Here is a 27,287-nt window from a genome sequence, read left to right on the forward strand (position 1 = left end):
AATTCAGTGACAGAACTCCATTATTTGAATCCCCTGTTGGTCTATCTACTATGGTCTATTGTTTATCTTAGTTGCAGTTAAATGGCATCATATAACTTATGTCTTGTATACCTGATTATTTTTGTGTCCATGTAAGACATTATAAGTAAAAACTGTAGAAATTATTTGAGGCCTAGGATGGTATTATCTTCCATCAGAAAGAATTTACTTTTGCTTTAACAAGTAGCTAGAGTCATTAACAATCTTAGGTGTCTGTAATCTAATTAAAGACTACAATGATTCTAAACTGGTTTTCTTCTGTATGTGGACCATTCAATTCGCAGCTCATCCTTACTCCTAAGGAATCACCCTTCAGGTCCCAACCCAAAGCCTGGCGGATTTAGCAGGCCATCTCCCTGTTTAGTGGACCATGAATTCAAACTGTTGCTCCATTAGCCCCACCCCATGAGTGTTTCAAAAGCTCTTCTTAGCTTCTCAGCCTCTTGGCCACCTCTACTGGAAATAGGAGATTCCCATAGTAGAAAGAGGCTTCAAATGCACAGCTCACCTTTTGGGTTTCCTTCTTCTCCAGGATCTTGTCCCCACAGTCTTCAATGATGTGTTAGCTCTCTGATACAAACAGATGATTTTTATATTTGATCCAGCTTTTCTGGTTGTTCTCAGTGGAAGAGTTAGTCCAAATTGCCTAATCCACCATCATCAGAAGTGCACCTCTCAATTTTTCTCATCTGTAAAATGAGGATAATAATGACAACTTCCTCAAAGATATTATTAAAAGAGATCAGAGCGCCTGTTACATATTAAGTGCTCAAGAACTTTCGGGTATGGTTTTGAGCTACCTACTGCTAATTTAAAACAAGCTTCAATTAGTAGATATTTTGTCATTTTTGCCTGTCACTATAGTATCTATTCTCCTCTAATATCTCAAATTTTCTTTGAGAACTAGTCCTCAATTACTGAATGCAGTCTTGATGTCAATCAAGGTAACATACTCTCCTCTGTCCAAGGGTAGGTAACTAACCCAAGTTAGGCCAGACTGCCTCTTTCCATGTAATGTGAACTTTAAGCAGCAAATAGTGAAGCTGATCCATGTAAACAGTGGGTAGCACATTGAACAGGCCATCCATTAGTTTCTGCAAACAGCTATCCAGAGCTAACCTAATTTCTGTCTTTTCCAGGGACTAGTCAACTTTTCTTAGAGCTATTCCTTAGGGCTTACAATAAATTATTTTCTGTTTAAGTTAACAGGGGCCATTTTTGTTGCCTGAAACAAAAATACCTTGATACCTCAATGAAGAACTATCTCACTTTCAAAGTTTTTCTTTTACAGCCCCTGTAACTTAATCATTTAACCAAAAAAAAGAAGAGTTTTGACATTATTCAGAAAGTTTGCAAAAATGTTTCTTTCTTCTTATGATTAAAGAATCAATATTTTGTAACTTCTTCCTGTGCTGGCTTTATATTAGCTCTCAACGCATTCCTGCTCTTATTTCAGACTGTCCTCTCTAAAGATTACATTTGTCATACTCCCTTGAAAGCTGGTTTCCAACTATGTTCTACCACTGGGAAACACTGGTAAAAACTGGATGGCAGGAGAAGGTAAATCATTTTATTTTCTTCCTTCTGTTTCTAATTCCTGCAGGAGCAGCATCAGTATTCCAGGAAACTCAGCAGATTGCCCATGGTCTCTGGTTCTAGCAGCAATTGTAGCACCAGATAACCACAATGCAAATTCTAACTACTGCAACAACAGTGCAGTTCTGGCAGGGGTAGCAATGGGTGACTGCAGGCTTCAGCATCCTCTGAGGTGAGTTCAGCATCATCAACAGGACTATAGGCTTTCTGGATCAGTAGAAGTACAGGCTCATGGCATCCTGCAAAGCAGCAGCAACAGCTTCAAGGGTAGCAGTAGTACTCCAACAACCTTAGCATCATAGTACTTATTAGCTGTTTAACACCATTTTCCTTTTTTTCTCTCCCAGCCCAAGGAGCAGTAGTGTCTTCCTGCAGTTACTGATCTTTTGATAAATTCATTGTCCATTTTCTGCTTCTCCAGCCCTACCAGGACTTTTGGCAATTGATTCCCTATGTATTAAATTTTCTTTGTTTAAAATATTTAGTGTGGCTTTTGTTTTCTTAATTACACAACTTTCGGTGGCATGGATCTCCTCATTTCAAATGTTTCATTTCAAATGTATCAGCACTATCCCATGAGCAAAAAGAGAAACCTTGTCATTTTTGTGTTTCTTGTCCACTCTTCCTCTTTCTCATTCATCCATTCCAACTCTCTATACTCTCTCTTCAACTTCTTTTCTTTTTCTTCTTAGCCTATTTCTTAAGTATACCAATGACACCTATGTTGTTATGTATTTTAATAACACTTGGGGCAAATGAAGGTGGACCATTGTCAGTTTAAACAATCAGCAGTTCAAATGCAAAAACAGAAAGTCCCTCTAAAACTTTATTAAAATATAATCCAATTTTTATTATAATTACAGTTGTCAGTACTTAGAAAATATTTTCCACAAACACCACAATTCATTTCTTGGGTAGCAACATCATCTTAGTCCTGAAGACTAAAGGCAAGTAACAATTTTAATTACAATAGAAATTATAACTCATACCTATAGGTTGTACTTCATGTATCATTTCAAATCTATCAGCGCTATTCCATAAGCAAAAAGAGAAATATAGTAAATGTTTTAGAAAACAGAAATAATAAAATGTCAAGATAACTTAGCTCACCTGGAAAATTGAAAAAAAAAAATCACAAGTCTTGGGAGACATAAGACTTCCATTTACTTTGGATCACAAACCAAACTTCACATTTGTTCAAAACTGAACTGTTATTTGAGCCAGAAATCTGCCACCTCTTTTGCCCTCACTCTAAAACACTATCACCATGTTCCCCAACATCACACCCCTCAACCTGCCTGCTTTACATTGTCAGTATAATTAGAATAAAGCCAAATTCCTTGCCATGTCATGTAAGTCCCTGCCTAATCCTGCCCCAACCTACTGGTCCATTTTCAACTTATCTACTTTCCTTATTCAGGACAGACATTTTAAAAATAACAAATGATCACAGAATGACTCAATCCTAACCCACCACACACACACAAAATTACTTTAAGTCCATGGGCAAGACCCAAATAGCTGCAGTCAAAGTCAATCACATCTTACCTGGGCAAAGAATAGGTGGCAAGTGAACTGATGCCCAATCCAAAATCAAATGGTGAATCTGCACAGTTTGGCAAGTAATGCATTAACACAGAATGAATACTGAAGACTCAAGACATCCTCTATGTAAAGATTAAATAATCTCCCATATGCTTCTCCCGTTTTTCTCTCTCTCCCCTCTCTCATACTGCACACACACTTACATGCACACACACATTCACACACACATAAACATACACATCCCATCATCATTCCTGGTCACAGCAAAATGATTAATTCCAGTTTACATTCAAGGTCAGTTTTTCTATGATTCTAAAATCCCCTGTCATTGTACCCCTTTATTTCTTCTATCAATCTCTTGAAACTCTTCAAACAAAGTTTCTTTAATTCCTTCATTAATTCATTACTTACACCTACTATGTGTCAGGCACTGTGCTAAACTCAAGGAGGAAAAGAACGCTATATCACACTCAATTTCTGCTCTCAGGCTCCACAAAAACGTAAGTTACCAATAACTGGCTTAACCGGTAAGTAAATATCTGTTTAAGGTTATAACTTATTAGCCATTCAGAAATTTTAAGGTTATTGTATTGTTATTTCCCATTTGGAAAAATATAAATAATAGATTACTCTTTTTCTAATGCACTAGGGACTGAGGAGAGAATAAAGAGTTGGAAAGCATCAGACACCGAAAGGAAGAAGTCATTTGTAAGCGGTAAAAAGAAAGGTACCAAATGGGAAAACGACAAAGAACACAAGATAGGTTCCAACAAGCTCCCTACTTTACGATGACCCAGGTCTCATTATCATCAAATTTGGGCAGATAAATAGAAACCGCACTGCCATTAGTAACACTGCCTTAGAGCCACAAGAATCAGAACAACTCTGTTTAACATGACCAATAATCTTTTCTTCTATCTTACTGAGGCTATTTTAAAGGAGCTATATCCTCGAAGAATTTGTTAATCAAAGTATCACTCTACTCCATATGAACTTAAGAAAAAAAACTGCTGAAATCTAATTATAATGACAACCTAATGGCTCTTCACCTTTCTCTTAAGTAGATATAGTAAAACCCTTACGGAAATCTTAATATTAGTTAGGTCTAGGCAAACCTAAGTCTGAAGGAATCCCCTAAAGACCAACAAAATTCAATTGAGCAACAATTTATAGAAAAGATTATGCAGCAGAATGGAGGAAAAATACTTTACCAAATGATATTGAAGATTTTTTCTTTGAGGAAGAAACTGTCCATTTAGGAAAATACTTTGATAAACCACTGCAGAGTTGAAAGGAAATTCCAACAGAAAATAGACTGAAAGAAAAAAACATTCCTAGCCTGATATTACAAAACTAATAGAGATTGGAGAGTGGGAAAGAAATGAGAGAAGAAAGGTAGAGCAGGAAGAAGCAGGGGGCAACAAAATGGACATAAGTGGGTAGAAATGCTCAAAGTGCTTTTGTTTTTTTTTCAGAATCAGTAAGTGTAATGAATTATCCACTCTGTGGGAACCTCATCATCTTTATCCCCAAATCTCCAGAGAAATGCTACTAATGTAGCTGCCTGATATGAGTAAAATTTTAGAATCCAGGAAATAGGGTTATGTCCCACATTTGGCATAACACCGGAGCAGAAATCAAAGCAAAACACACAGCAAAAATGAATAGTAAACTGTTCAATATTTTTGTTTTAATTGCAGTGAAATTTTCTGCAATTACTGAAAACTAGAATGGAGAAGAACCCATTTGATTGAATACGGCTGGCATGTGACAGATGCTGAGGTAGATGGCTGAGAAAATCTATTCATGGAAGAAATATTTATGATATCCTATTAAGTAAAAAATTATAATAAATAAGCAAAATATAAAACTGCATATATACCATAACTGCATCTATGTAAAACATATGATACATACAGATAAAAATAGAGAGGAAGATGTAAAAATGAACAGTTGTATAGGATGGTGAGGTTACACACACTTTTTTCATTTTAAAAACTATTGTTATTATTGCATTTTTATAATGAAAATTGAGATAAAAATGAATAGTCTTCGAACTTTCTATGTTTATATAAGGTAATCAGAGCTCCAGATGAAAGTATTTGAAAGATGGTGATTTCAGTACTTAGAATGGTCAGAAGAGAATATAAATTTAAGAATACTACTGTTTGCATAAAATTTGAAAAAGTCATGAACAACTTTGAAATATACACCTGTCAAACTACATGGTAAGTCCACAGCAGGGCTTAGATGTGAATAAGCCTGTTTGCATAATTTTTAAAACTATTTTTAAATTATTACTATTTTGAAATATTTATGAAAATACTTTAAAGTTATAATTTTCAGATTACTAATGGCAAGCAAAGAGCAAAGATGACACTCTGTTTAACTATTTTCAGCACACTGTTTATTTTTAAAAATGTTTAAACAAACAAAAAACACCTTCTTACCCCAACAGAGCAATTTGCTGTTATCAACAATCTCAAAAACTCTCTAGTAAAGACAATGTTCAAGGACAAATACTCAGATGAATTTCACCTGTGTTCTTCTCACTTCCTCTCACTCTAGGCTCACCTTCTAACCGTCAAGACTGACCTTCATATAAACAAATGAATCTAACTTCAGATGGGGATGCAGACCACAAGAATAGTAGCAGAAAAAGTAGCCTAAAATGCATAGTATCTATTTTCCTATTAACATTTATTGAATGTCTTCTGTGTGTCCGTCACATTACATTTGCATCTCACCACAACCCTATGAAACAGTCATTGTTTTTAATTTATAGATGAAAAAACAGAGTCCAAGAGATTAAGTGACTTACTCAAGGTCACAAAATTAGTAACTGGGAAACTAGGATATGACCCAGAGTTGACTAATGCCAAAGCCTTTCCTTACATACACTGTACTGCCTTGACTCCTCGAACCAGCTAAGTAAACACAGGATTAGAAGGAAAATAAGCAGGAAAGCAATATTTGCAGTCACAAAAATCCAGTTACTTATAAAAAGCCATTTTAATTGATTAGATTTAGACTACAGAAATTCCCCTCAGCTCTAACCAGATGAATACAGGGTTTCTAAGAGGAAAAATTTTACTGAAAATATTATATTGTTACAGGAGCCAGCCTGAGTCTAGACCGTAATGTTTCTGGCTCTGGTAAATTTAAATACAGGTTAAAAAAAAAAAAAGGAGTAAAGCCATGAAAACATGTACTGAGAGATCTGAGAGATCAGAACCCAAGTCAGAAAATCAAGAATTCTAAATTCAGGATTAAGCATTGCTTATTTTAACTGACTAAAAAAAGGTCCAGGAAAGAGAACCAGTATAGAATGAACTCCAAACTGGAAGGCTAAAACAAGGATTAACCATGACTCAGAGAAATGAATGAGAATTGTGGGGTAAGAGCTGGGACAAAGCTGAGAAATGTGAACTGGAAGGGGTGGGAAAGAGAGGAGAGTGTTTGAAAACATTGGAAATATTGAAACATATGGTAAATTGTGAGACAGTTTGAGCTATGGCATGATTATATAAATTCCTGCTGCAAAATCTGGTGGCAGATTGGAAGCATGTGTTCCAAAACAATTCCATAAGATTTCCTATTGAAGTTGAAGAAAATGAGTAATGAGAGTTTTATGTCTTTAATGGTGTCTGAATTTCTTCCAAAGGTGATTTTAAAATGAAAGCAACACTGATTTGGTCCCAATTTCAAATATTTCAGGATACATAGTATATATAATAAATAAATTCACTGAATTGTTTATTCCATATTATGAAAGGGTCCCCTTTACTCCTTCAATGCTCCAAAAACAGTAAAAATTTTATTATAACTAAAAGTAAAGATACATGAAAGGATGGAGTGGAAGATGAAGCTGGAAAAACAAATTGGAGAGGGGCTGTGAAGCACAGTGTATGCAAAAGGAGCTTGAATTGTATTCAAAGCAATAGAAAGCCTAAAAAGATTCTTCGGCCATAAAATTAATTATTTAAATTTCATTTTTAAGAAGATACTCTGCAGCAATACAGAGGACAAACCCAGAAGAGACACAAGATCCCAGGATACAAGGCAGTACCAGTGAAAATGCACTGGTAGGAATTCTCATGCTAGTGAGACTTTACACTAAGTCATCAGAAGTCACTTGTTAACATATTATAACAGGCCCTATCACTATCTCATTTCAAAAACTTTCACTACAGATCAAACATGCCAATAAGATAAATTCAAATTTCTTAGCATGACTTAGAACCATAGGTGATTCTAAATATTTAACAACTGATACAGCAATATAAAATTAATATAAAAATCAATATATAAATTAACATTAAAATATATTTTCTTTTTTCCCAATAAACTATAGATGTAGATATATAGATACCTGCTTTCCATATGACAAGAGTTACAACAAGCTTGTCCAACCCGCAGCCCGGAGGCCACATGTGGCCCAGAACAGCTTTGAATGAGGCTCAACACATAAAACATTATGAGATTTTTTTTTTTTTTAGCTCATCAGCTATCGTTAGTGTTAGTGTATTTTATGTGTGGCCCAAGACAATTCCTCTTCTTCCACTGTGGCCCAGGGAAGTTCAAAGATTGGACACACCAGAGTTATAGCATAAATTCTTTATACAGTCATTCTAATAACTTGCAAATCATTTGTTCAATTTTAGAAAGTGTCAATCTCTTAACAGAGCCATGGTTGGATATTTAGAAAAATATTAGACTTCTCTTGACACGTTCATAATTCAAATGAGAATCATTAGGTCCCTGATAACCACCATTTTGCTACAACTTTAAAACAACTGGGCAGACTGCCTGCATGTAATCGTCACATAAACATCTAGATTGAGCCTGTACAACCCACAGGCCAAGAGCAGCTTTGAGTGTGGCCCACCACAAATTTGTAAACCTTCTTAAAATATTAATTAGTTTTTTGCAATTTTTTTTAAGCTCATCAGCTATCGTATTAGTGTACTTTATGTGTGGCCCAAGGCAATTCTTCTTCTTCCAATGTGGCCCAGGGAAGCCAAAAGATTGGATACCCCTGATCTAGCTCTGTGTTTTCCACAGACACTGAAAGCACTGTGCCTCAGGACACTCCCCACCAAATGCAGTTACCACGAAAACCATATGCACTGCAGCCTTTCATTGCCTCCACCAACAGGGCACAGCGTATCAGGCAGGCACTGACACTCCAGGCAGTACATGCCTTCCAAGGACCATGTTAATACATACCAGCAAGGTTACTAAGTTCCATAATTCTTTAAGACTGCACTAGACAACATCGTTAGATAATTTATTCTCTCCATAATATTTACTAGTCTGCATCAAAGTGATTCAGTTTTTAAAAATTAGTGTCTGTGTACTGGTGCATACCAACTGAATACCAGTCCTGCATATGATGCCCTTTGTAACTGACTCTCACCAACTAGCTTCACCTTCCACCACTCCATCCCTTCTTTCCATCTTCCATGCACCTAGCAATATAGGAATATTGGCTATTCCCCAAAGACACTATGCACTATGCTTTTCACAGTCCATGCTTTGCATATGTCTAAAATGCCCTTCTCCTTCTCCACATACTTTTTCCTGCAAGGCCAATTTGAATGCGATCTTTGGTTATAAAGACTTCCTTAAATCCTCCATGTTCATATACTAGCCCCTTCCTCTGTTCAACACTTGGTATATAAGTACTTTAAAGCACTTATCAGCATTTGGATTATTTATTTAGATGACTCTTTTCCACTAAATTATAAGCACCTCAAGGGCAAACACTGTGTCCTATTCCTCTCTGTTTCCTAAATTAGTACAGTGGCTGGTATAGAACAGATGCTCAAAATGCATTTGTTTAAAGGAATAACAAATAAATACCTAAACTAAAAACAATCATCTTTGATTCCCTATACTGTATTGCTGGAAAATTTTAGATACAGACTTAAACATGTATAAGGGGATATCCATTGTTTAAATTCTTTTAGAGAGTAGAGTGTATTGTAGAAGCAGCACCATGTAGCATCTCTCCCCTGACCTTCCCATTGGATCATCTCAGGTAGTCTAATTATTACTTTTGTCCCAATTGGGTTATTATCACTGAAATTCGTTGTCTTATATACACATGTAAAACATTTATTTTTAATTTTCTCTTGTTTCTGTATTTTTCCAGCACATAAAGTATGCAGGATTACTACATTGCATCAATAGCAATATCTAGTATTAGATGTACCACATAAGATATAAATTATTTTGTCAATCTTTTTATTGTTTGTATTCCCTTCTTTTCTTCCCTATTTCATTCTGGTCCTCTTTATTTCTTTCTTATTGGCTTTTAATGTTAACAATTACCAAGACAGTCATTCGTGACAGAATTTCATAATGGATTGTTTTAATTTTAGAAATAAAAAATAACGTAACAATTTAATTAAATAAGTTCAGTAAAGGGACTGCAGACTTTTTTGAAAATATGAGTACAAGTATAAAATTTTTGAAATTTTAGTTACTGAAGTAAATCATTATTTCAGCAATACAATACATTTCTCAAATTTGGGTTCCTGTACTCCTATAATTCCTCTCTTCCTCAAACTAAGTGTCCTATTTGCATGAAAAAGTTAGCACCTAAAGCTATGGGGCCAATAAACAATGCCTGCACCTTGCCACAAAGCAAGATTTTAACTTTTTTAAATGTCTGCAAGTTTAAAATAACAAAGCATAATACAGAACCTCTCATTTAGAAGTCTACATAGAAACTGCCAACTGCCAACACTATATTTGAAATCGATGAACCAAAAAGAAAAAAAGACAAAGAACATGTATCACTTTCAATGATATTAGTAAGTGTATAGATGGCACATGAGAGGATACAGAGACAACACTAACCAAAATTACTAACTAAAGTTTTCACCGCAGATTAATGAATCTATAGTTAGAAAACAGTATTAAGTTAATAACTGACACTATAGCCACTAAAGAGGAATAACTAAAAAGGTATTTGTCCTGCAAAGATGTACCAAAAACAAAATATATTCAAATTGGTAAATTAAGATTTTGAAATATTAATAGTTATAAAATATTACAGAAATATTGTATAAATTTGCAATGACAAGTAGAAAAATTCTATAATCAGAGTTCATTCTGAAAAATCTGAAATTCAAGTAATACTTTATTTCCAGAGCTCTTGAATGTAAAATTTTGCCTTTAGATATGAATTCCACATCAAATGTTATCAAAATGAAAAATCTTATCAATTCCAAGCTGCTTCAGTCCCAATTACTGTTGGCTTTATATAAAGAAACAAGATCAGAATATTCTTCTCTGTTGTTCCATACCTAAGTTTGTTGTCTATGAAAGGAAAAGCTTTTATTTTGAAGTTTATGGGTTAAAAATATCATTGAAATGTAAGTTATTCTCACTGTACAGATCTGTTGAAAGGTAGTTATTGACTTCAAAAAATGGATTAACTGAATTTAGAACATTTGAATGAACTTAATAAAAAATTTTCATAAACTGTATGGAAGTACATTAATGAATATGACAAGGTTTATAGATTCAAAGCAACAGTTTAGCTTCAGAATAGTGAGATTAAAGTCATAGTCAATGTTACAGTATGAGTGACAGTCAATGATAGTCAATGTCATTGATAGTCAAATGTTACAACATGAGTCCTAAAGAAAAATTATTAAGATGAGCAGAGCATCACATATACTTGTGGAACACCAACATTATTTTTAAATATTTTATGTTGTTTTTAAAGTTCAAATGGATTAGAATACCATTCGCATTATCAGAGGAAATTTCAATATTACAATTGTCACTGAAAGAAAAGGAAGTGAGTTAAAGAATATGCTAGCTTTGAAGTAAAATTTAAGGAGGGTGAATTTTCAAAATTCTAATAGCATAAAAAGCAGTTTCCATCAATCAGAAAAAAAAAGAAGTTTTTTTGTTTTTTGTTCTGTGTGTGTGTGTGTGTGTGTGTGTGTGTGTGTGTGTGTTTGAGACAGAGTCTTGCTCTTATAAATGATGGAGCTGGGACTATTATCCGAATATCTAAATCTCATTTTCTATCCCCTATCCAAGACTAACCATAATGGGAAAAAATCCTATAGTCATTTCATATTACATGTACCTGTAATTCCCCGGCCCAGCTCACCCAGAGCACTTGCCGACTGCAGGCAGCCTCCAAGCCCATACATTCTGGGTACATCCTGGGAAATCCAGTCCAAGGACCATGCATACGTCCAGGAATGACATGACCTGGACAGCAGGCTCCAGCCCTGTCACTTTCTATATCTTATAAGAATTAGTTAATGCAACATTTTCCAAATGGAAAATTTAAAAATAAAAGTCTATTTGTACTTAACCTTCAAAAAAAAAAAACTTCCTGCTGATTTAGCTTATCAGGTTCACTATGTTGCACAAATGACTAAGCTCATTGCCTAGTTTGACTTCACGGACTCAGAAGTGAAAAGCATCATCAATTCTTATGTTGATACATTTTTCACTAAAATTTATTTTTTAGAAAGTATAAAGCAAATAAGACAAAATTGTAAAGGGGGAACTACAATTATCCTAAGGATTGCCCACTTTTCTAATGCCAATTCTATCAATCCTGTGATCGTTATATTTTTCAACAAATACTCCTGGTTCTCCCTCTATACGTGATAGGATTGCACTTCTCCACGCTGAGTTAGGTAGGCATGATCATGAAATTTGCTTTGGCCAAAAAAATGCAAGCAGAAGTTGTATGCATACCGCTGAAAGGAAATTTTAAGAGACAACTTAGGATTCACTGCAGTCTCCCTTTTCAGCTGCTCAGAATGTTCCAGAAAGCATTTTCTCCACTAACCTGTGCCCCAGGATGAGGATGACATGGAGTAGAAACCCAAAGGGATCCAGAAAAAACATATAACATCAAAAAGAAATAAATTTTTGTTTTAAGGTACAAATATTGGGGATAACATAGCCTACTATAAATTTATTGCCTCTCGGCTCCAAATCCACCCTTCTTTGACCTGCTTTGTGATAGTGAATCTGGACTCTGTCACCATTTCTCCTTTGCAGTTGGCAAAATGTTAAACTTTGTCAGTAGAGGGAGCCATAGTGACATTAAAGGGAAAAAGGACTTCAAGGTTCCGGGTGTTTTGTTGTTTTTGCTACAACACATGGTTGCCAGAAGCTTATAGACACCCAAGTTTCAGTGGCACCCCAGCAGACAGTTTCTCAAGAAGTCTCACTGGCACCCCAAGAGGTGGCTTCCCAATGAGTTTCCTAAGCACCTCAGCCAGCTTCTCACCAAGTCCCACCAACATTCCCACAGATGATGTCCTGCTTGCCTGCCACAGCCTGAGACAGCTCAGTGGGCCACAATCACATCCTCCAATGAGGGCTGAATCTCAGCCTCAGACATGTAGGAAGGGCTTCTCTGAAATTTGTTTCTGTCGTAGGTACTGTACCTCACCCCTATAAGAGGGCTGCACCCTGCTACAGGTAGTAATCCTTTATATTAAAATGTCCCTGTTCAAATTACTATTATAGTTTCTATCATGACTGGACTCTGATATCTAGTCTATCCTAACATACTGTTAACTGCAACATAAATTTATATAAGTAGTTTTAAAGAAAAATCTTGGATTACTTTCTTTTTCTACTTTATTTCATAGCTGCTTTTAATCTTTATATGCCAAAATTAAACAACTGATTATATCCTAAACCCTGTCATGAAGTTTAATCATAACATACAGTACTATACATCTTTTCATTAAACCAGACTCTTGGGTAAAAATTACAAAAAAAAATATATGAAGGCACACTTATGTAGAGTATGGCTATTCAACCAAACATTCCAAAAGAAACTACTTCTTGTGGAAAAATTATATTCAAATATTTACTTACTCATACTGGAATATAAAGCCATGCTGCGTCTTTTAACATGACCATCGGATAATGAAAATACTGCATATGAAAATATTTCAATGACTCTTCACTATGTTAGTCATATGGTAAAATTATTTACTCCTCTCCCTATAAAAATAAATACAATTATTAACTAACATGACTACTACTTAGGAATAGTACTTAAATTCACACTTCTTGCCCCCAGTCCCTCCACCCCAAACCCAGTTAAATCAACATTTTAACTCTGGAGGAAACTGTTAAATAAATAAAAAGTGTAACGCAGACTGGCGGTAATTTGAGGGCAATATACTATTAGAAACTATAGTAAAACATATATAGTAAAATATTATTTCAGAGATATTGTGGAATTTGTATCTCTGAATACAAAATACATTTTAAAACATAAGAGTAGTTCAGTATCTACTTTATAAAAAATATATATCCAAATTTATATCTACTGGCACTCTTTAGTGGAATGTCATAAGGAGAACAAATGGCCCCCCAAAGATGTTCTGTGCTAATCGCAGGAACACATAAATATGTTTCCTTATATGGCAAAAAGAACTCTACAGATATGATTAAAATAGGGAGATTATTCCGGAATATCTGGGTGAATTCAAGCTAATCACATGAGTTCCTAAAAGAGAAAAAAATATTTTCTAGTTGTGGCAGAGAGAGATGCAATGACAGAAGAAAGGTCAGAGAGATGGCATCGTGATAAAGATTCAAAATACCCCATTGCTTGTTCAGAGATATAGCAAGCTATATGCAAGTACCAGAAAGAGGCCTCTAGGAGGTAAGAACAGTCCTAAGCTGAATATCCAACAAGAATCTCGGTCCTATAACTTAAAGAACACAATTCTTTCAACAACCCAAATGAGCAAGGAAACAATCCTCCTACAGTTTCCAGAAAGAAATGCAGCCCTGCTTACACCTAGATTTTGGCCCAGTAAAAAAAATATATGTGCTAATAAAAGCATTAATTAATTCTTTCAGATTGAAGACAGCTTTTAGTTAAAAGGAATTATGTGTGATAAAACAGATTTCCATCTATGTGCCTGGGAAGCAAAGTATTATAAAAATGATAATAGATACCACATATGCCAACAAAACAAGATGAATGTGAGCACCACCTCCATCTGTCAACTGAACAATACCAAAGCACCAAACACCACTGTGGTTATTCTACTACCTAGTTATATTGTTTAGAGTATCCTTTTTCCCTAGTTTTAGCCTCCCAGAAGCCTAATTACAGGATGCAAGAAACTACCAAACTATTTTTCTCTTCAAGCTGAACATAAGCTTCATTGGAAGAAAAAAAATGCTAAAGGGCATTCCTCCTGTGCCTAAAGGAGCATTTTTCCAGTTCCTCTGTTTAGCAGAACCTATCAAATTATCTGTATTATATACAAATACTAAATGTTTATAACCATATAACTATACAAAAGTTGTGAATTCCAAATGCCTTAAAAAGCATGTAGCTAGCACCATGTTGTACGAAAAGTAATAGAGTTTTGACAGGTATATATAATATAGATATATGTTCATAATATATAAACTGTATTAAAGTTGTTAGTTCTTGGCCAATTAATTTATACTATCTAGTTGTCTTCAATTTTGTAGGTTACCTATATTAGAAAGAAAGTAGGTAAAATAATATATTACTCCTGTGTCAAAACCTTTTATTAACTTTCCCCTTTCCAAAACCCTACCTCAATTCCTATTTCTGGAACTTTCCATTACAAAGCCCAAAATTTATCTCCCTTTTATAATACAAGCACTTTCTGAAATTCTGCAATAATTCAGTAAGCTAATATAAAGATGCCCAGAATCTTCACCGACTTCAGCATGTCATTTCCATAACTAATCTCCTCTCTATATTTTCCTAAAATACATGCACATTTCCAAAATTCCCTTAGAGGGAAGGAAATTTGTCCTTGCTAAGCCTAACATATAAAACAAAGATTGTGTGATAGTTTAAAATATACAAAGAATGAAATAAAACCAGAGGGTGAGAAATTCATTGAGACTAAGTTATCAATGGAAGTAGGGAATATTCAATAAAAGGATGATAGTCCTGAAGTTCTGAAAAGATTATATGGTGTGAATATATCCAGTAGAAAAAGTTTTATAAACTAAGATATTAAGAAGGGTTCCTTCTAATTGTGAATGGATTCCAAGAGCCCTAATCTTACTTTCTCCCCTTTGTTCTTTGTCCTTTCTTTTCTGCTTTCTCCCTTTTGGCCCTTTTTACTACCGTCCCATTATCCCAAGTTGTAGTCACTTCTAGTACTCATATCAATGTTACAAATGCTCTAGAATAACTAAAACAATAAAATAAGCCACTTCACAACTGCTCCCTCAAAAGAACACTGGTCCTGGGACCAGATGACTTCACAGAGCTAACGATAAGTAAGATAAGCAGATACAGGCAGATATATATTATGTACAGTAGTCAGTTAAGCAAGTCTGGCATCATACGAGTTTACCTGACCCTTAACACACAACTGTCAAATCCTGGCAATTTTGACTCCTAAATTTTTCAGAAATCTGTCATGACTCTCCACCTCCACCTCTACTGCCTTATTTCATATCTTCATCATTTATTACCTGGATTACTGTAAGAATCTCCTAAATAGTGATGAGAGTGTTTTTTGTTCCAACAGAAGTCTAATTATATTGTGTCACTGCTTAAAATCCCTCCATGACTCCCCACTGCCAAATCCAAAGAATAGCATAGAAGGCTTTTTAGGCTCTGAACCTTGCCATCTCTCCAGTCTCCTCTATTGATGCATCTCCATTTGAATCTGTGCTCTTCTGAACCACTTCAGGCAAATTTCTTGACCATGTCCTGCGTCATCATCTTCTTTTTTGTTTGTTTGTTTTTGTTTTTGTTTACAAATGAAGGGTTTTGGGGGCAAAGAGGAATTGGGAGTTTTAGGATATTTGCTTACAGAACAATCTGCCCAGCTAACATCTACTCATCATTTGAGATTCAGCCTAGATGGCATCTTCCCAGGACTGAATCAGGTGCTCCTCCTGTAAAATATATCCATGAAACACTGTAGTGCATAGCAGTCTCCTTGCACTTACCATGCAAAATTTTCATGTGGTTTATCATGTTTCTTACAATAAACTCCTTAAGAATTACCTAATAATAGTTAAATTATTTCAACACCCAGAGATATCTGCATTTCATTAGGTGACGAGAGAATACAAAAGTTTTTAATATCTAGCAGTGAAACTTTCAGAAATTTTAACAGGACAAACTATGTGACACCATATAATACAACACAATATAATCAAGCAATACCACAGAGGCAAGAAACTACTAGTAAGATTAGTCTGACATATTTTTTACTATGGTTATAATGTACTAAAAACACCTTATCGTTATTTTTTCATGACACTTTACATTTTTATGTGTTCATATGATTATGGTTGGCCTTAGATGGTCTGTCCCTGGAGGGCATGAACTATTTCTATCCAAAGCATTCTGTGTACTCCTTATCAGTCAGCTGTGCTAAACACAATGGAAATGTATTAATTCTCTTAAAGTAATCACTTTTACAGCCAAATTTTCCCTAATTCCTAATATTCCTTAAATTAAAAAATGATATCTATCACAATGTTCTTCTAGTCAAAAAAGATATGCTCTTAGTCCAAAAGAAAGATAAGCTGTAATCATACACAAACACTGTAAGTTTCCTTCCATGGAAAATAAGCAAAATTGGGCATATGTTTAAAAATTACATTTGATTCAAAAATAAGGGCACTACTACATGAGCAAATCTTGTTTCTTAAGATTATTGGAGTTCACCTTGAAAGTTGGTACCACCTAGATGAACATAGCATTTCATTCCCAATGTGTGTTCATTCACCCAATTAATATTTTTGAGTACTACTATGTGTAAGGCATTGTATTAAATTAGAAGTTGAGGCTGCATTAGTGAACAAAACAGACATGGTGTGTGCTCTCTTTGAGTTGATAATCTAGCAGGATGGACAGACCATAAACAAGTAAATAAATCATTATAAATTTTGAGAAGTATAATTAGGGAAATATAAAAGGTATTGTTATAAAGAATAATGGAGAGAATCTATGTAGAAAGAGTGGTCAGAAAAGAGCTCTCTAAAGATCCAAATTTGAAGCTAAGCCAGAAGGATGAGAAACCAGCAATCATACAAAGCTTACGTGTATTTGAGGGGTGATGTGAAGATGAGCGTTCTAAGCTCAATAACCATACTTCAGAATTAGCTTAACCTAATATGGTTCTCTGGGTTCTTAGATATAATGTGAATAAGACAAATATGTAAATACAGATTTTAGTTAAATAATAGAGTAAAAAGTTTAACCTAGGCAAATCTAAAGTCAATTACAAAGTAGTTTCCACAAGTAAGTCCCCTCAATTCACCTTTGACTATGAGTATCTTGCCAATTACCAATAACTTGATGTCAGTGTTATTTTCACTGCTATGTCTTAGTTATCAGGCTCCTTAAGAATGGTATTTGCTGAGGAAACTACTTTCAAGTTGTCACCCACCCTCTCCCCATCCCTAGTCTTCTAAACAAATAACAAAGTCACTTAAAAGCCTTCCAGGCATATTTTGACTTCATAATAGACAAGGAAAAGAATCTCTCAATTTTTAGAAAATAAGAAAATTTCACCCAGCAATCCTATGATAATACTAAGGTTTCAAGAGAGCTAGCTATATTAGTTAACAATAATGATTATTTATTGCACAACTACTTATACCAGGATACTTAGTCTATAACAATCACAATCCTTCAAAATAGGTGTTATTACTCAAACAGTATAGATGAGCACACTCAGAGTTTAATAATATAAGCAAGACGTTACCATTATTAATTAGTAAAGTAAGGTGTCAAGTCAAAATTCATGTGGTCTATCAAACTTGCTTCCACTACCTCTTTCTTCATCGCACAATACAATGAGTTCTTTATCAAAATCTATTGTCAAGAGGAAGATATTATTTAATTGCCCTTACTTTAAAATATAGAATATATACAAATTTATTGGGTACTTTCTCATAAAATGTAAATCAATTTTTTGTTTGCTTGTTTTCTTATAAAATGTCTATCAACTTTTTAGAATGCATTTCGAATCCTTAAAAACTATAGTTTTTCATTTTTTTGGCAATGGCAACATTGGTTTACATATGCAATTTTTATTTAAAAGTATTCATGATTCAACTGGTAGTTTTTAAAAATACTAGAATAGGGAAGGTCATTCTAACAAGATCACAAACCCAAAATCCATAAAACAAAACTACAATAAATTCAAATTTTTTTAACCCTGACCAGCAAAAAAGGCATAAACAAGGTCCTAAAACAAGTAACATGTAAGAGTCTCTACAAATCACTAAAAATTACTAATAGAAAAGGGAATACAAATGGCTCTAACCAAATTTTTTTAAAAAGGTTCTCAATCTCTCTGATAAGAAAATTGCAAATAAGTCTACAGTGGCATCTTTTTCATTGAAATATTGGTAAAGATTGCCACACACTGAGTTGGCAAGGATGTGGGAAAGTCCCCTTAGTACACGTCACTTATACGCATTTCCTCTACAAAAGTAAATTTCACAATATTTATTAGATTTAAAATATACTAACCCTTTGACCCAACAACTTTGTTTCTAGGAATCTGTCTCAAATATACATTCATACATGTAGGAAATGTATGTACAAAAATATTTATCACAGATAATACTGCGATAAATACTAAAAATTACTAATGACAAAATACTTAGAAAAAAATTTAAATACCCACAAATATGGTACTAGTTAAAGAAATTACAGAATATTGATTAAAAGGGATAGTATATATCCTATATCCATTAAAATTAATGAAGCAGCTATATAGTCACAGATGTGGAACTGACCTCCTACAAAGCAAACTGTAGGACACATTTGTGTTTTTACATTTACATCCATCCATATATACATGTATGAGCACACACATACACACATATACAGACACACACACAATATTATATATACACATGCATTCTTATGCATAGACTGTCTCTGGAAGAGTAGACAATATAAAATATACTAGTAACAGTAGTTGGCTCTGGGTGGGGGAAATAGGTAGCTAAGAAATTTGGGGGCTGCAGAAATTTGGGGGCTCACACTTGTAATCCCAACACTTTGAGAGTCCAAGGCAGGAGGATGACTTGAGCCCAGGAGTTCAAGACCAGCCTGGGCAACATAGGGAGACCTCATCTCTACAAGAACAAAAAATATATTAGTGAAGTGTCGTGACACCTGCCTGTGGTCCCAGTTACTTGAGAGGCTGAGGTGAGAGAATCGTGTGAGCCCAGGAGGTGGTGGCTGCAGTGAGCCGTTACTGCACCACCTCACTCCAGCCTGGGCCTCACAGCAAGAAATACTCTGTCTCAAAAAAAAAAAGAAATTTTATTTCAAAATTTTATAAATTAACTTTGGAAAATACTTTTAAAATTGAATTATTTCAAAAAATAGAGAACTGCTCACTATATATGTGTTAAATATATATACTAATTGTTACCCTAATCTATCAGGAAAATTTTTACTTCTTGCCTTCCTTTATTTGGGGAGCAAATTAACCCTTTAAGAGAAAATCTAAACTATGAATGAAAATATACACATCAAGAAACACAAAATTTCTAATTTGTGTTACAAAAAGCTTATCTGAAAGGCCATGATATGTACATATTAGAAACTGAGTATTTACTGAATGAATACTTCTCTATTGATTTAGTGGGTTTGCTTTCCTCAGACATTTTTTCACAATTTTTTTTTTCAAAACAGCCCACTGGAAATTCAACTTTTAATAAATTATGCTTTTCTTTCAAACAGTGATTCTTCATTGTCCCACAAAATTGATAAGCTACCTCATTAACATTACCACAATTCAAATAAACAATTTATTAAGTACTTATTATGTGCAGGTGTTAAAGATGTTGCAAAACACAAACTCAAAAAAAGGGTAAATTTTGATTCTTCCCCTCAAGAAGTTTACAATGTTGAAAGACAAGACTTAAAAACATTAATCATCTGGATGTCTTGGAAGATTGAAAAAAAAAAATTAGTCAGTAAAAGGACATTATAAATTTTACTGATAAATTGAATTAGCCAAATTAAAACTGCTACAGGAACACATGAAAGGATTTTTTAAAGTAATTACTGATCGGGGTTCTACTGAGATTTTTAAATGCTTCCAAAATTATAGTACCTTGCTCACATGTAAAATGGTATTATTTGATTATGATAGACTTCCTATGTGGATGTTCAGTTGAACTTTGAAGAAATTACTAATAATTAGGAGTACTTTTTAATTATTCAGGCTCATAAGGTGAAAGATAACAATAATGGTCTCAGTTTTGATCATTCAGTTCTCTTATTAAAAATATCTCAAGCATGAATCTTTTACTACATGCATATTTACTTTAAAATTATATGCACCTAGGTATTGTCATCTATATATTAAATATTAACAAGGTTCAAATTCCTGCTTTTTCTCCACTTTGCATGAATACTTAATATAGTCATTGAAACTCATAGATCATGCAAAAATATTTTTATCTAACCATTGAAATATCTTCACACATCAAACGTACTTTTTAACATAATTGTTAAAAGGCAGAGACGTACATTTAAATTTCAGTTTATTTTTCTCTCTACTCTTAAAATACATGTTAACTTCCAATGTAATGAACAGCACTAAAAAGAAACAAAGGATAGTGATGACCAGGTAAGTGAACCCCAAAACTTCATGGGAAATAGTAACCATTGAAGAATGTTAGTATTATTTTTCTTACGTATTTGTTATTTAATACTCAATATTGATAATGTATTATTTAGTAAACCATCAAAATCTTCAAAACAATTTTTGTTTCTCATTACTATAATTCCATTATAAAGTTTATTCATTCCTCATTTCCTTGCCTACTCTTTTATTAAAAAGAAATTAAGAACATTTAAAACCAAATGTCCAAATATATTATGCTTTAACCTCCAAATAACTGTTTGTTAAAATAAATATAACAAGAATTGTGAAACCATGAAAGTCATTCTGAGGTACGACCCCTTCCTAAGACTAAGTTAGGTGGCAATGCAAATAAATATTTAAAATAAATCTGAATATATATTTTTCATCAGTGTAATTTTATAGATTGTATAAATACGTATTTAGAGAACATCTGTTTCTATCTAAACTATGTAAATATGAATACGTAAATATTATATGTATTTGAATAGTATGTAGGTTTACATACAGATATAATATATACACATGTAGTTACCTGGAAAACCCTTTTACAACATCTCTAACATACTGTTCATTTTGAATAATCCTAATACTTAAAAATCCACTTAAATTTCTATATTAAAACAATAAATAAACTTAGAACTACAGTGAACTAGCCACATAGTATTTCTACTATGAAGAAATAAAAACACATTTTATATTTAAATAGGTAAGTCAAAAAAAAAACACTACATTTAACTGGAGCATCATTTTGGCCACACCGATTTTTATCAATGATAGTAAAAGGCAAAAGTTCATATTTAAATATCAAACTGCAAGTCATCAAAAGCTTGGCATTATTAGCATACAAAATAAAGTCAGGCACAGTAAGAAGCATGCTCAAAAAGCTTCTAAAAATAATGCTTTATTCTTCCAATAGTTGGAGTAAACTGCTTAAGTTTCTTAATTTCTTCATATCCCAAGGCTGTTAATAAATAGCATTCCCAAATAAGTATTCAACCCTAGAAATTAGCTTTCATGAAGAAATTCTTAATTTCAGTTATGTCAGAAACATATTTGCTGTTTTAATCACTCAATATTTTGTGAGAAATAGTATCTTTCTCTAAGATTTATGAATATTTGTTTGTTACTATAAATTAAAGTTGTATTTTTCATTAAAATATGAAAATGTATACCTATTGACAATGAAACCTGTTTCTTTATAAGTACATGAAAGACAACTAAATTCAACAACCTGCTTTTAAAATGTACCTGAAGTGAGTGTATTAGTTCCTTCACAGAGGAACTCTAAACTTTCAATTGTATATTTCTGTAGAGAATATAGGAAACGTGTACTTGATAAAACGCAAAAGAATCATCTGAATAACTCACTTCAAAAAAAGAAAAAGGCCAAGTTGGAAAAACATAAAAAGGTTACACATCTTCTGAACAACCTCTTTCACAAACTGAGAAATAAAATAACCATAAAACATTCAAAAGCAAACCTCGTAGAAACAAATCTCTTTGCTAGACTAACCAGAAAAGGAGTCTCAGAGCTAAAGATAACCCTGTCTGGACAGTTCCCTGGTGCTGAAGTTCCAGAGCCGGTAAACGGATGCCTGGGTGCTGCTTTCACTCCTCCCACCCTCGGAAAAACCCGGGCTGTCAAGACTGTGAGCACGAATAGTAGAACTTCACAAGGTAAGGAGTATGCCAAACTGCAGTGATGGTAGGAACTGGAGTCTCTTCAGGATTAAACAGATTTACTAGTTACAAACAGGAAGAGCAGGAGAGTGCAGGGTGTTAGCACTCGCCGGGGGGGAGGGGCTGGAAGATGGCGGCGGACGCACACCCACCCGAGACGCGACAGAGCTTAGGCCCCTCGCCCGCACCTCCGCCCGCCGCCCGCAGCCACCGTGGGCAGCCCTGCTCTGTCCAGCGTGGCTGGCAGAGCCGCCCCGCGGAGGCATGGGACCAGGGTAGCCTCCGCATCCCCTGCCAGCGCGCCTTCGCCTGGGTCCGGCCAGGGAGCACCTGTGCACGGCCATATTGGATTCTGTGCCCCAGTCACAGTCTCCGCGCGGCGGGAAAGGAGAGGGTACGCGCAGAGCCTGGGTTCAGCCCCAGTCCCGCTGGGGCCCCGGAGCCAAGATGACCAGCGGGGAAATCCGGAAAGGCGCCAGGGAAAATCACACCGCCCTAAGGCTAGCCGCCCTCACCTCAGCCGGCCTTGGCGCCCTCCCTCCCCGACACACACCCCCGCGCTCAGACACCCAGAAAACAGCCCGGCGGCCGGCGCTGGCCGCAGCCCTCGTGGCCTGGGCGCCGCCGGCGGGAGGGAGGGCGGCGAACTGGGGCGCGCAGGCGGCCGCAGGGCAGCGGCCGAGGGGGCGGAGGGCAGGGAGAGAGGCGGGAATATGGAGCCAGGTCCTTACTTGAGCACGGACTGCTCCTTCTCCTCTTCTTTCTTCTGCCTATCCATGACGGCCAGGATGATTTTCCTCTCCTCCTCCGTGAGGTGGCTGAGGTCAGGCATCTCGGGCTGCAGAGGCGGCTGAGAGGCCGCCGGGGTGGCAGCCGGGCGGCCCCGGGGCCCGACAGGAGCCGACATGTTTGGTGGAGCCGAACCACCCTAGGGAAGCGGGGAGGCAACTCCACTGGCAGCAGCGGCACCGGCGCGGCGGCTGGGGCAGCCTCCAGCGCTGGGACAAATACATACAAATCAATGGCCTTCAATCCAAGGCGACAGCCCCCCTCCCCCAGGAAAGAGCAGGGGGAGGGGAGGGCGAGCGTGTGGGGAGGGAGGGCTGATGAGTGCGCTTCGGGAAATGTTTCTTCTTCCCGGGGGCGACGGGCTGTGAAGTGAGCGGTTCAAGGGAAAGGGGAGCTGGAGGCCGGGACGCGGAGTGCGCGGAGAGGCAGAGGAGGGTGGTGGAGTAAGGTGGCGGGGACAGCTAAGGGTGGGGTGACTGGAGGGAGCAGGCGGGAGGGCGACAGGCGGACCGGGGCGCGAGTGTGTCCGGCAGCGTGGGGGCCGGGAGCGCGCGCGCCGCCTCCGAGGGGAAGGGGTGCCTGCGAACCAGCCCCCCGGGAACTCGCTTCGAGTGCCCGGAGGCAGAGTACTGCCGGCCCGAGGGACACCCAGGCGGGAGCGGGGAGGGTCGTGAGGAAGCGGGGACGGTTTCCCAGAGAAGCAACTCAGCCGTCCCGCCGGCTGACGCGTCAAAGGGCTCCCGCGCGCCACAGAGGGAGAACTCCTCCAGGCACGCCCGGGAGAGGGCCGCGGGGCCGGAAACCGCCGCGGAGACCCCAACCCCACCCCCCTACTCCACCCCGGGCTACAGCGGAGAAGCGAAAGTGTAGAAGGTATGACAGGGGCTAGCGGCGGAGAGTCCCGGGGCCAGGGCCCTTTGGCTGCCAACGCCCGGATCCAGGCGAGCTCCGACGTGCAGCAGGGTCTGGCGCCGGCCCCTCCTCATCACGCGCCCGGCCCAGGGTCGCTCAGCCGCCGCCGCCGCCGCCGCCGCCCCTTGGGTCCATGGAGTCGGCGCGGAGGGCCCGCGCGCCCTGCGCCGCCGCCGCCGCTCAGTGCAGCCTCCCGCACCTCCTCCGCCCCTCCGCCTCCCGGGCTCTTCCCGCGGGGGCCGCGTCACCTCCTCGCCGCCCAGGCCAGGGCACCGCGGGCCCCCCGCGGGCGGCAGCCTCCCTTCCCGAGCACGATCTCCAGGCTGGGGCCGGGGCGGGTCGGGGAGGGAGGGGAGACTGAGCGTGAAGGGAGGGGGCGCCCGAGTTTTCGGGGACGGAAGTGTGGAGAATACGAGCGTGTGAGGGGGCGCCCGAGATGTCGGGGGCGGGGGGAAGAGTGTGAGCGGGGGTGGGGGCAGGGGTGCCAGGTGTGGCAGGTAGGGAGGTAGAGGCGGGGGAGTGGGGGAGACCGGGGCGGGGAGCGTTAAGTGTGGCAAGACGCCCGAGAGTCAGGACTGGAGCTGAAGGTGGGTGACGGGGAGGGGGCGCCCGGGTGTCAGGACCTGAAGAGAAAGAGTGCGCGTAGCGGGAGGGCCCCCGAAGTGTCGGGGCGGGATCCTGGAAGGAGGTAGGACGTGAGTAGGAAGGAAGGGTCCCTGGGTGTCAGGGATGGGGCCCAGGAAAGGGGCAGAGAGCTGGAGGCCCGCCAGGGGGCATAGCGGGGAAGGAAGGTTGGAGCGAGTGGGGAACGCAGGTGATGTAGAGGGCGGGGACAGGGCGAGGGGCGCAGGGCGTGAAGAAGTTGTGGAAAACTGCGCTGGACGCTGAGAATGTGCGGAGGGATCCGGAGGGGAGGACGCGGGACAGCGCGGTGAGAGAGGAGGAGAGTTAGGGTTGGCTGGGAGGGTGCGAAGATGACGCGACCACTGGAGGCTGTGAGGGTGAAAGGAGTAAGAATCGTCTAGAGACAGGGGCTGGGCCGGTGCTGGGGCCAACGGCTTCTTTCTGTCAGGCCCTTTTTGGCGTTCACTCTAGTCTAGAAAGAAGAGGCGAAGACGCGAAGAGATCGGGTTAGAGTCAGATTTTCGAAGCACGGAGATGGGTTCAGTAACATAGGACAAAGGAAGACGAGAAACCAGCTGCTGGAGAACGGAGGTGGCCGCCGCTGTCCTTTGCTCTGCGCGGGGCTGGGCGCCGCCCCGAGAGCCCTCCCGGAGGGGGCGGGGCAGGGCCGGGTGGCTCGCCTGCCCTTCCGGGCGCCCTGGGCAAGCAATGCGGGTGACTGAGCTGGGGTGTGTGTGCCAGTGTGTGTGTGTGTGTGTGTGTGTACACACGGGTGAGCGTGTGTGCGCACCCCACCCAGACTTCCACACGCGCCCTGCTTAGTACCAAGCCATATTGTGGTCTGATGAGTAACGTAAAGCCTTTGGGGTTTATATTATATTTACCTTCTTGCTGTGTAGTAAGCGCTCTCCCTCCTCTGTTCCCCAGGTACCATCTGACTAGCTCCCCACTTAGAGCTGGGGACAGGCAAAGCAGCCCTGGAAGTCTCCTGTGATTTCTAAGCTTAAATGTCTGTTTTTCTTTTCTCCCATGCCTTGTAATTGGGAAGAGGGAAAAGTTTACTTAAGAGCTGTTTTTTTAAATTATTACTCATTTGTTTCAAGCAACACTCTCATACTCCAGATAATTCCATTTTCATCTCTTTGGAGCTGAGCAAACCAGATGAAATTATATGAATCCCAGTTTATTTAATTTTGTTTTAGAATTCAACAATTTTTATGAATTTCTAATCCAACCTCATCATCCTATGGGAAACAGAAGACCACCAAGAACAGCCAGCCGGTAAGTGGCAGGGCTGGAACTAGAACCTAGATATTTTTAAGCCACTTTGAAACCATGCTGGTTTTCAACCCTAGCTGCACTCTAAAATTACTTGTCTCACTTTTTTTTTTTCTTTTTCTAGTCATCTGAGTTGAAGATTCACTGGGTCACTTTTTTAAAATACCACCTGGGCCCGTATGTCAAATGAATCCGACTCTGGTGTTAGGACCCTGGCCGTGAATATAGTTTGAAAGTTCCCCAAGTGATTAAGGTATAACAAATGTTGAGAACTACACTATATGCATTGCAAAATAGATAACGGAGAAGGAAAAAAAAAGTGGCAAACTAAGAAGAAAAAAGAAAAGCGACAACTAAAACCAACACTTTAAAAGAGAACAGAATTTTTTACCTGAAATTGAAATTGACGTTTACTATCCATACTTTCCTCTCATACACAATGACATGTACCAGTAAATACATGTATCTTTGACTTTCGCTTAGGAAACCCTAAGTACTGCTAAAATGCACTAACTGCTCCTTCAGAAGAGAGGAGAGCAGAACTAAAAATAATCAAGGAATGGGTGGAACAGTCTACCTTATTCAACTATTTCTGTGCCAGATTTGAAAAAACAAACACCCCAACCCCAGCTAACTATCAACCCAAGCAGAACCAGAAGCCAGAATATACACACTGCTCTGAGGTTTAAACTTTTTGAGGTTAAAATAGCTTAGTTATTTTGAGTATATAAAATGTGAACTTCAAAGTCGAAGTCCAAATTAGACGATTTTGGCTTCCTTTACAGTAGAGGGTCACCCTCTGGGCCCTGCACTGATTTCTAGCAGTCATATGGTTAGCATGCTGGGTTCCTGAGGCTGTGTCTCCCTGCAACCCCACTCATGCTTCGCCTACCTGGAGACAGTGCCAGCTCATGAAATACAATGGGCATGAGCCAGTATCACTGGAACATACGACTTTTTACAGGAATGAAGCAGAAGTCAGTGAGGTTACTGTTACTGTGTTTCCTTTTTACAGTTTTTACTACAACTAGATGTGTTTTTCCTATTAAAGGGACTACTGAGGAGTGGAAGGAAGTCTTTTAAACAATCTTCCACTGTTATTCACACACCTGGACAAAGTAAAAATTTGTCACAGTATTTATATGTCGCATACATAGAATATATATC

At 38.2% G+C, this 27,287-nt stretch overlaps 2 protein-coding genes across 41 annotated transcripts in view; one reads left to right on the plus strand and one right to left on the minus strand.

Annotated features, from left to right (window-relative positions):
- RIMS2 (regulating synaptic membrane exocytosis 2) overlaps positions 1 to 24,281 on the minus strand; it is a 752,308-nt gene extending 728,027 nt beyond the window's left edge. For 9 of the 40 annotated variants that reach the window (XM_050800660.1, XM_050800634.1, XM_050800639.1 and 6 more), the window contains exon 1: positions 23,249 to 24,280. In XM_050800660.1, coding sequence (XP_050656617.1) covers positions 23,249 to 23,424 — 176 coding nt within the window. In that variant the 5' untranslated portion in view covers positions 23,425 to 24,280. Of the gene's footprint in view, positions 1 to 547; positions 7,643 to 23,248 lie in introns of those variants that run through there. The other 31 variants (XM_050800669.1, XM_050800662.1, XM_050800638.1 and 28 more) reach the window with 6 other exon arrangements.
- SLC25A32 (solute carrier family 25 member 32) overlaps positions 22,235 to 27,287 on the plus strand; it is a 100,029-nt gene continuing 94,976 nt past the window's right edge. Inside the window, exon 1 of the mRNA XM_050800710.1 lies at positions 22,235 to 22,514. The gene's annotated coding sequence lies outside the window, so the exon portion shown is untranslated. The remainder of the gene's footprint in view (positions 22,515 to 27,287) is intronic.

Source organism: Macaca thibetana, chromosome 8 (genome assembly GCF_024542745.1).
Source record: "Macaca thibetana thibetana isolate TM-01 chromosome 8, ASM2454274v1, whole genome shotgun sequence".
Lineage (NCBI taxonomy): Eukaryota > Metazoa > Chordata > Mammalia > Primates > Cercopithecidae > Macaca > Macaca thibetana.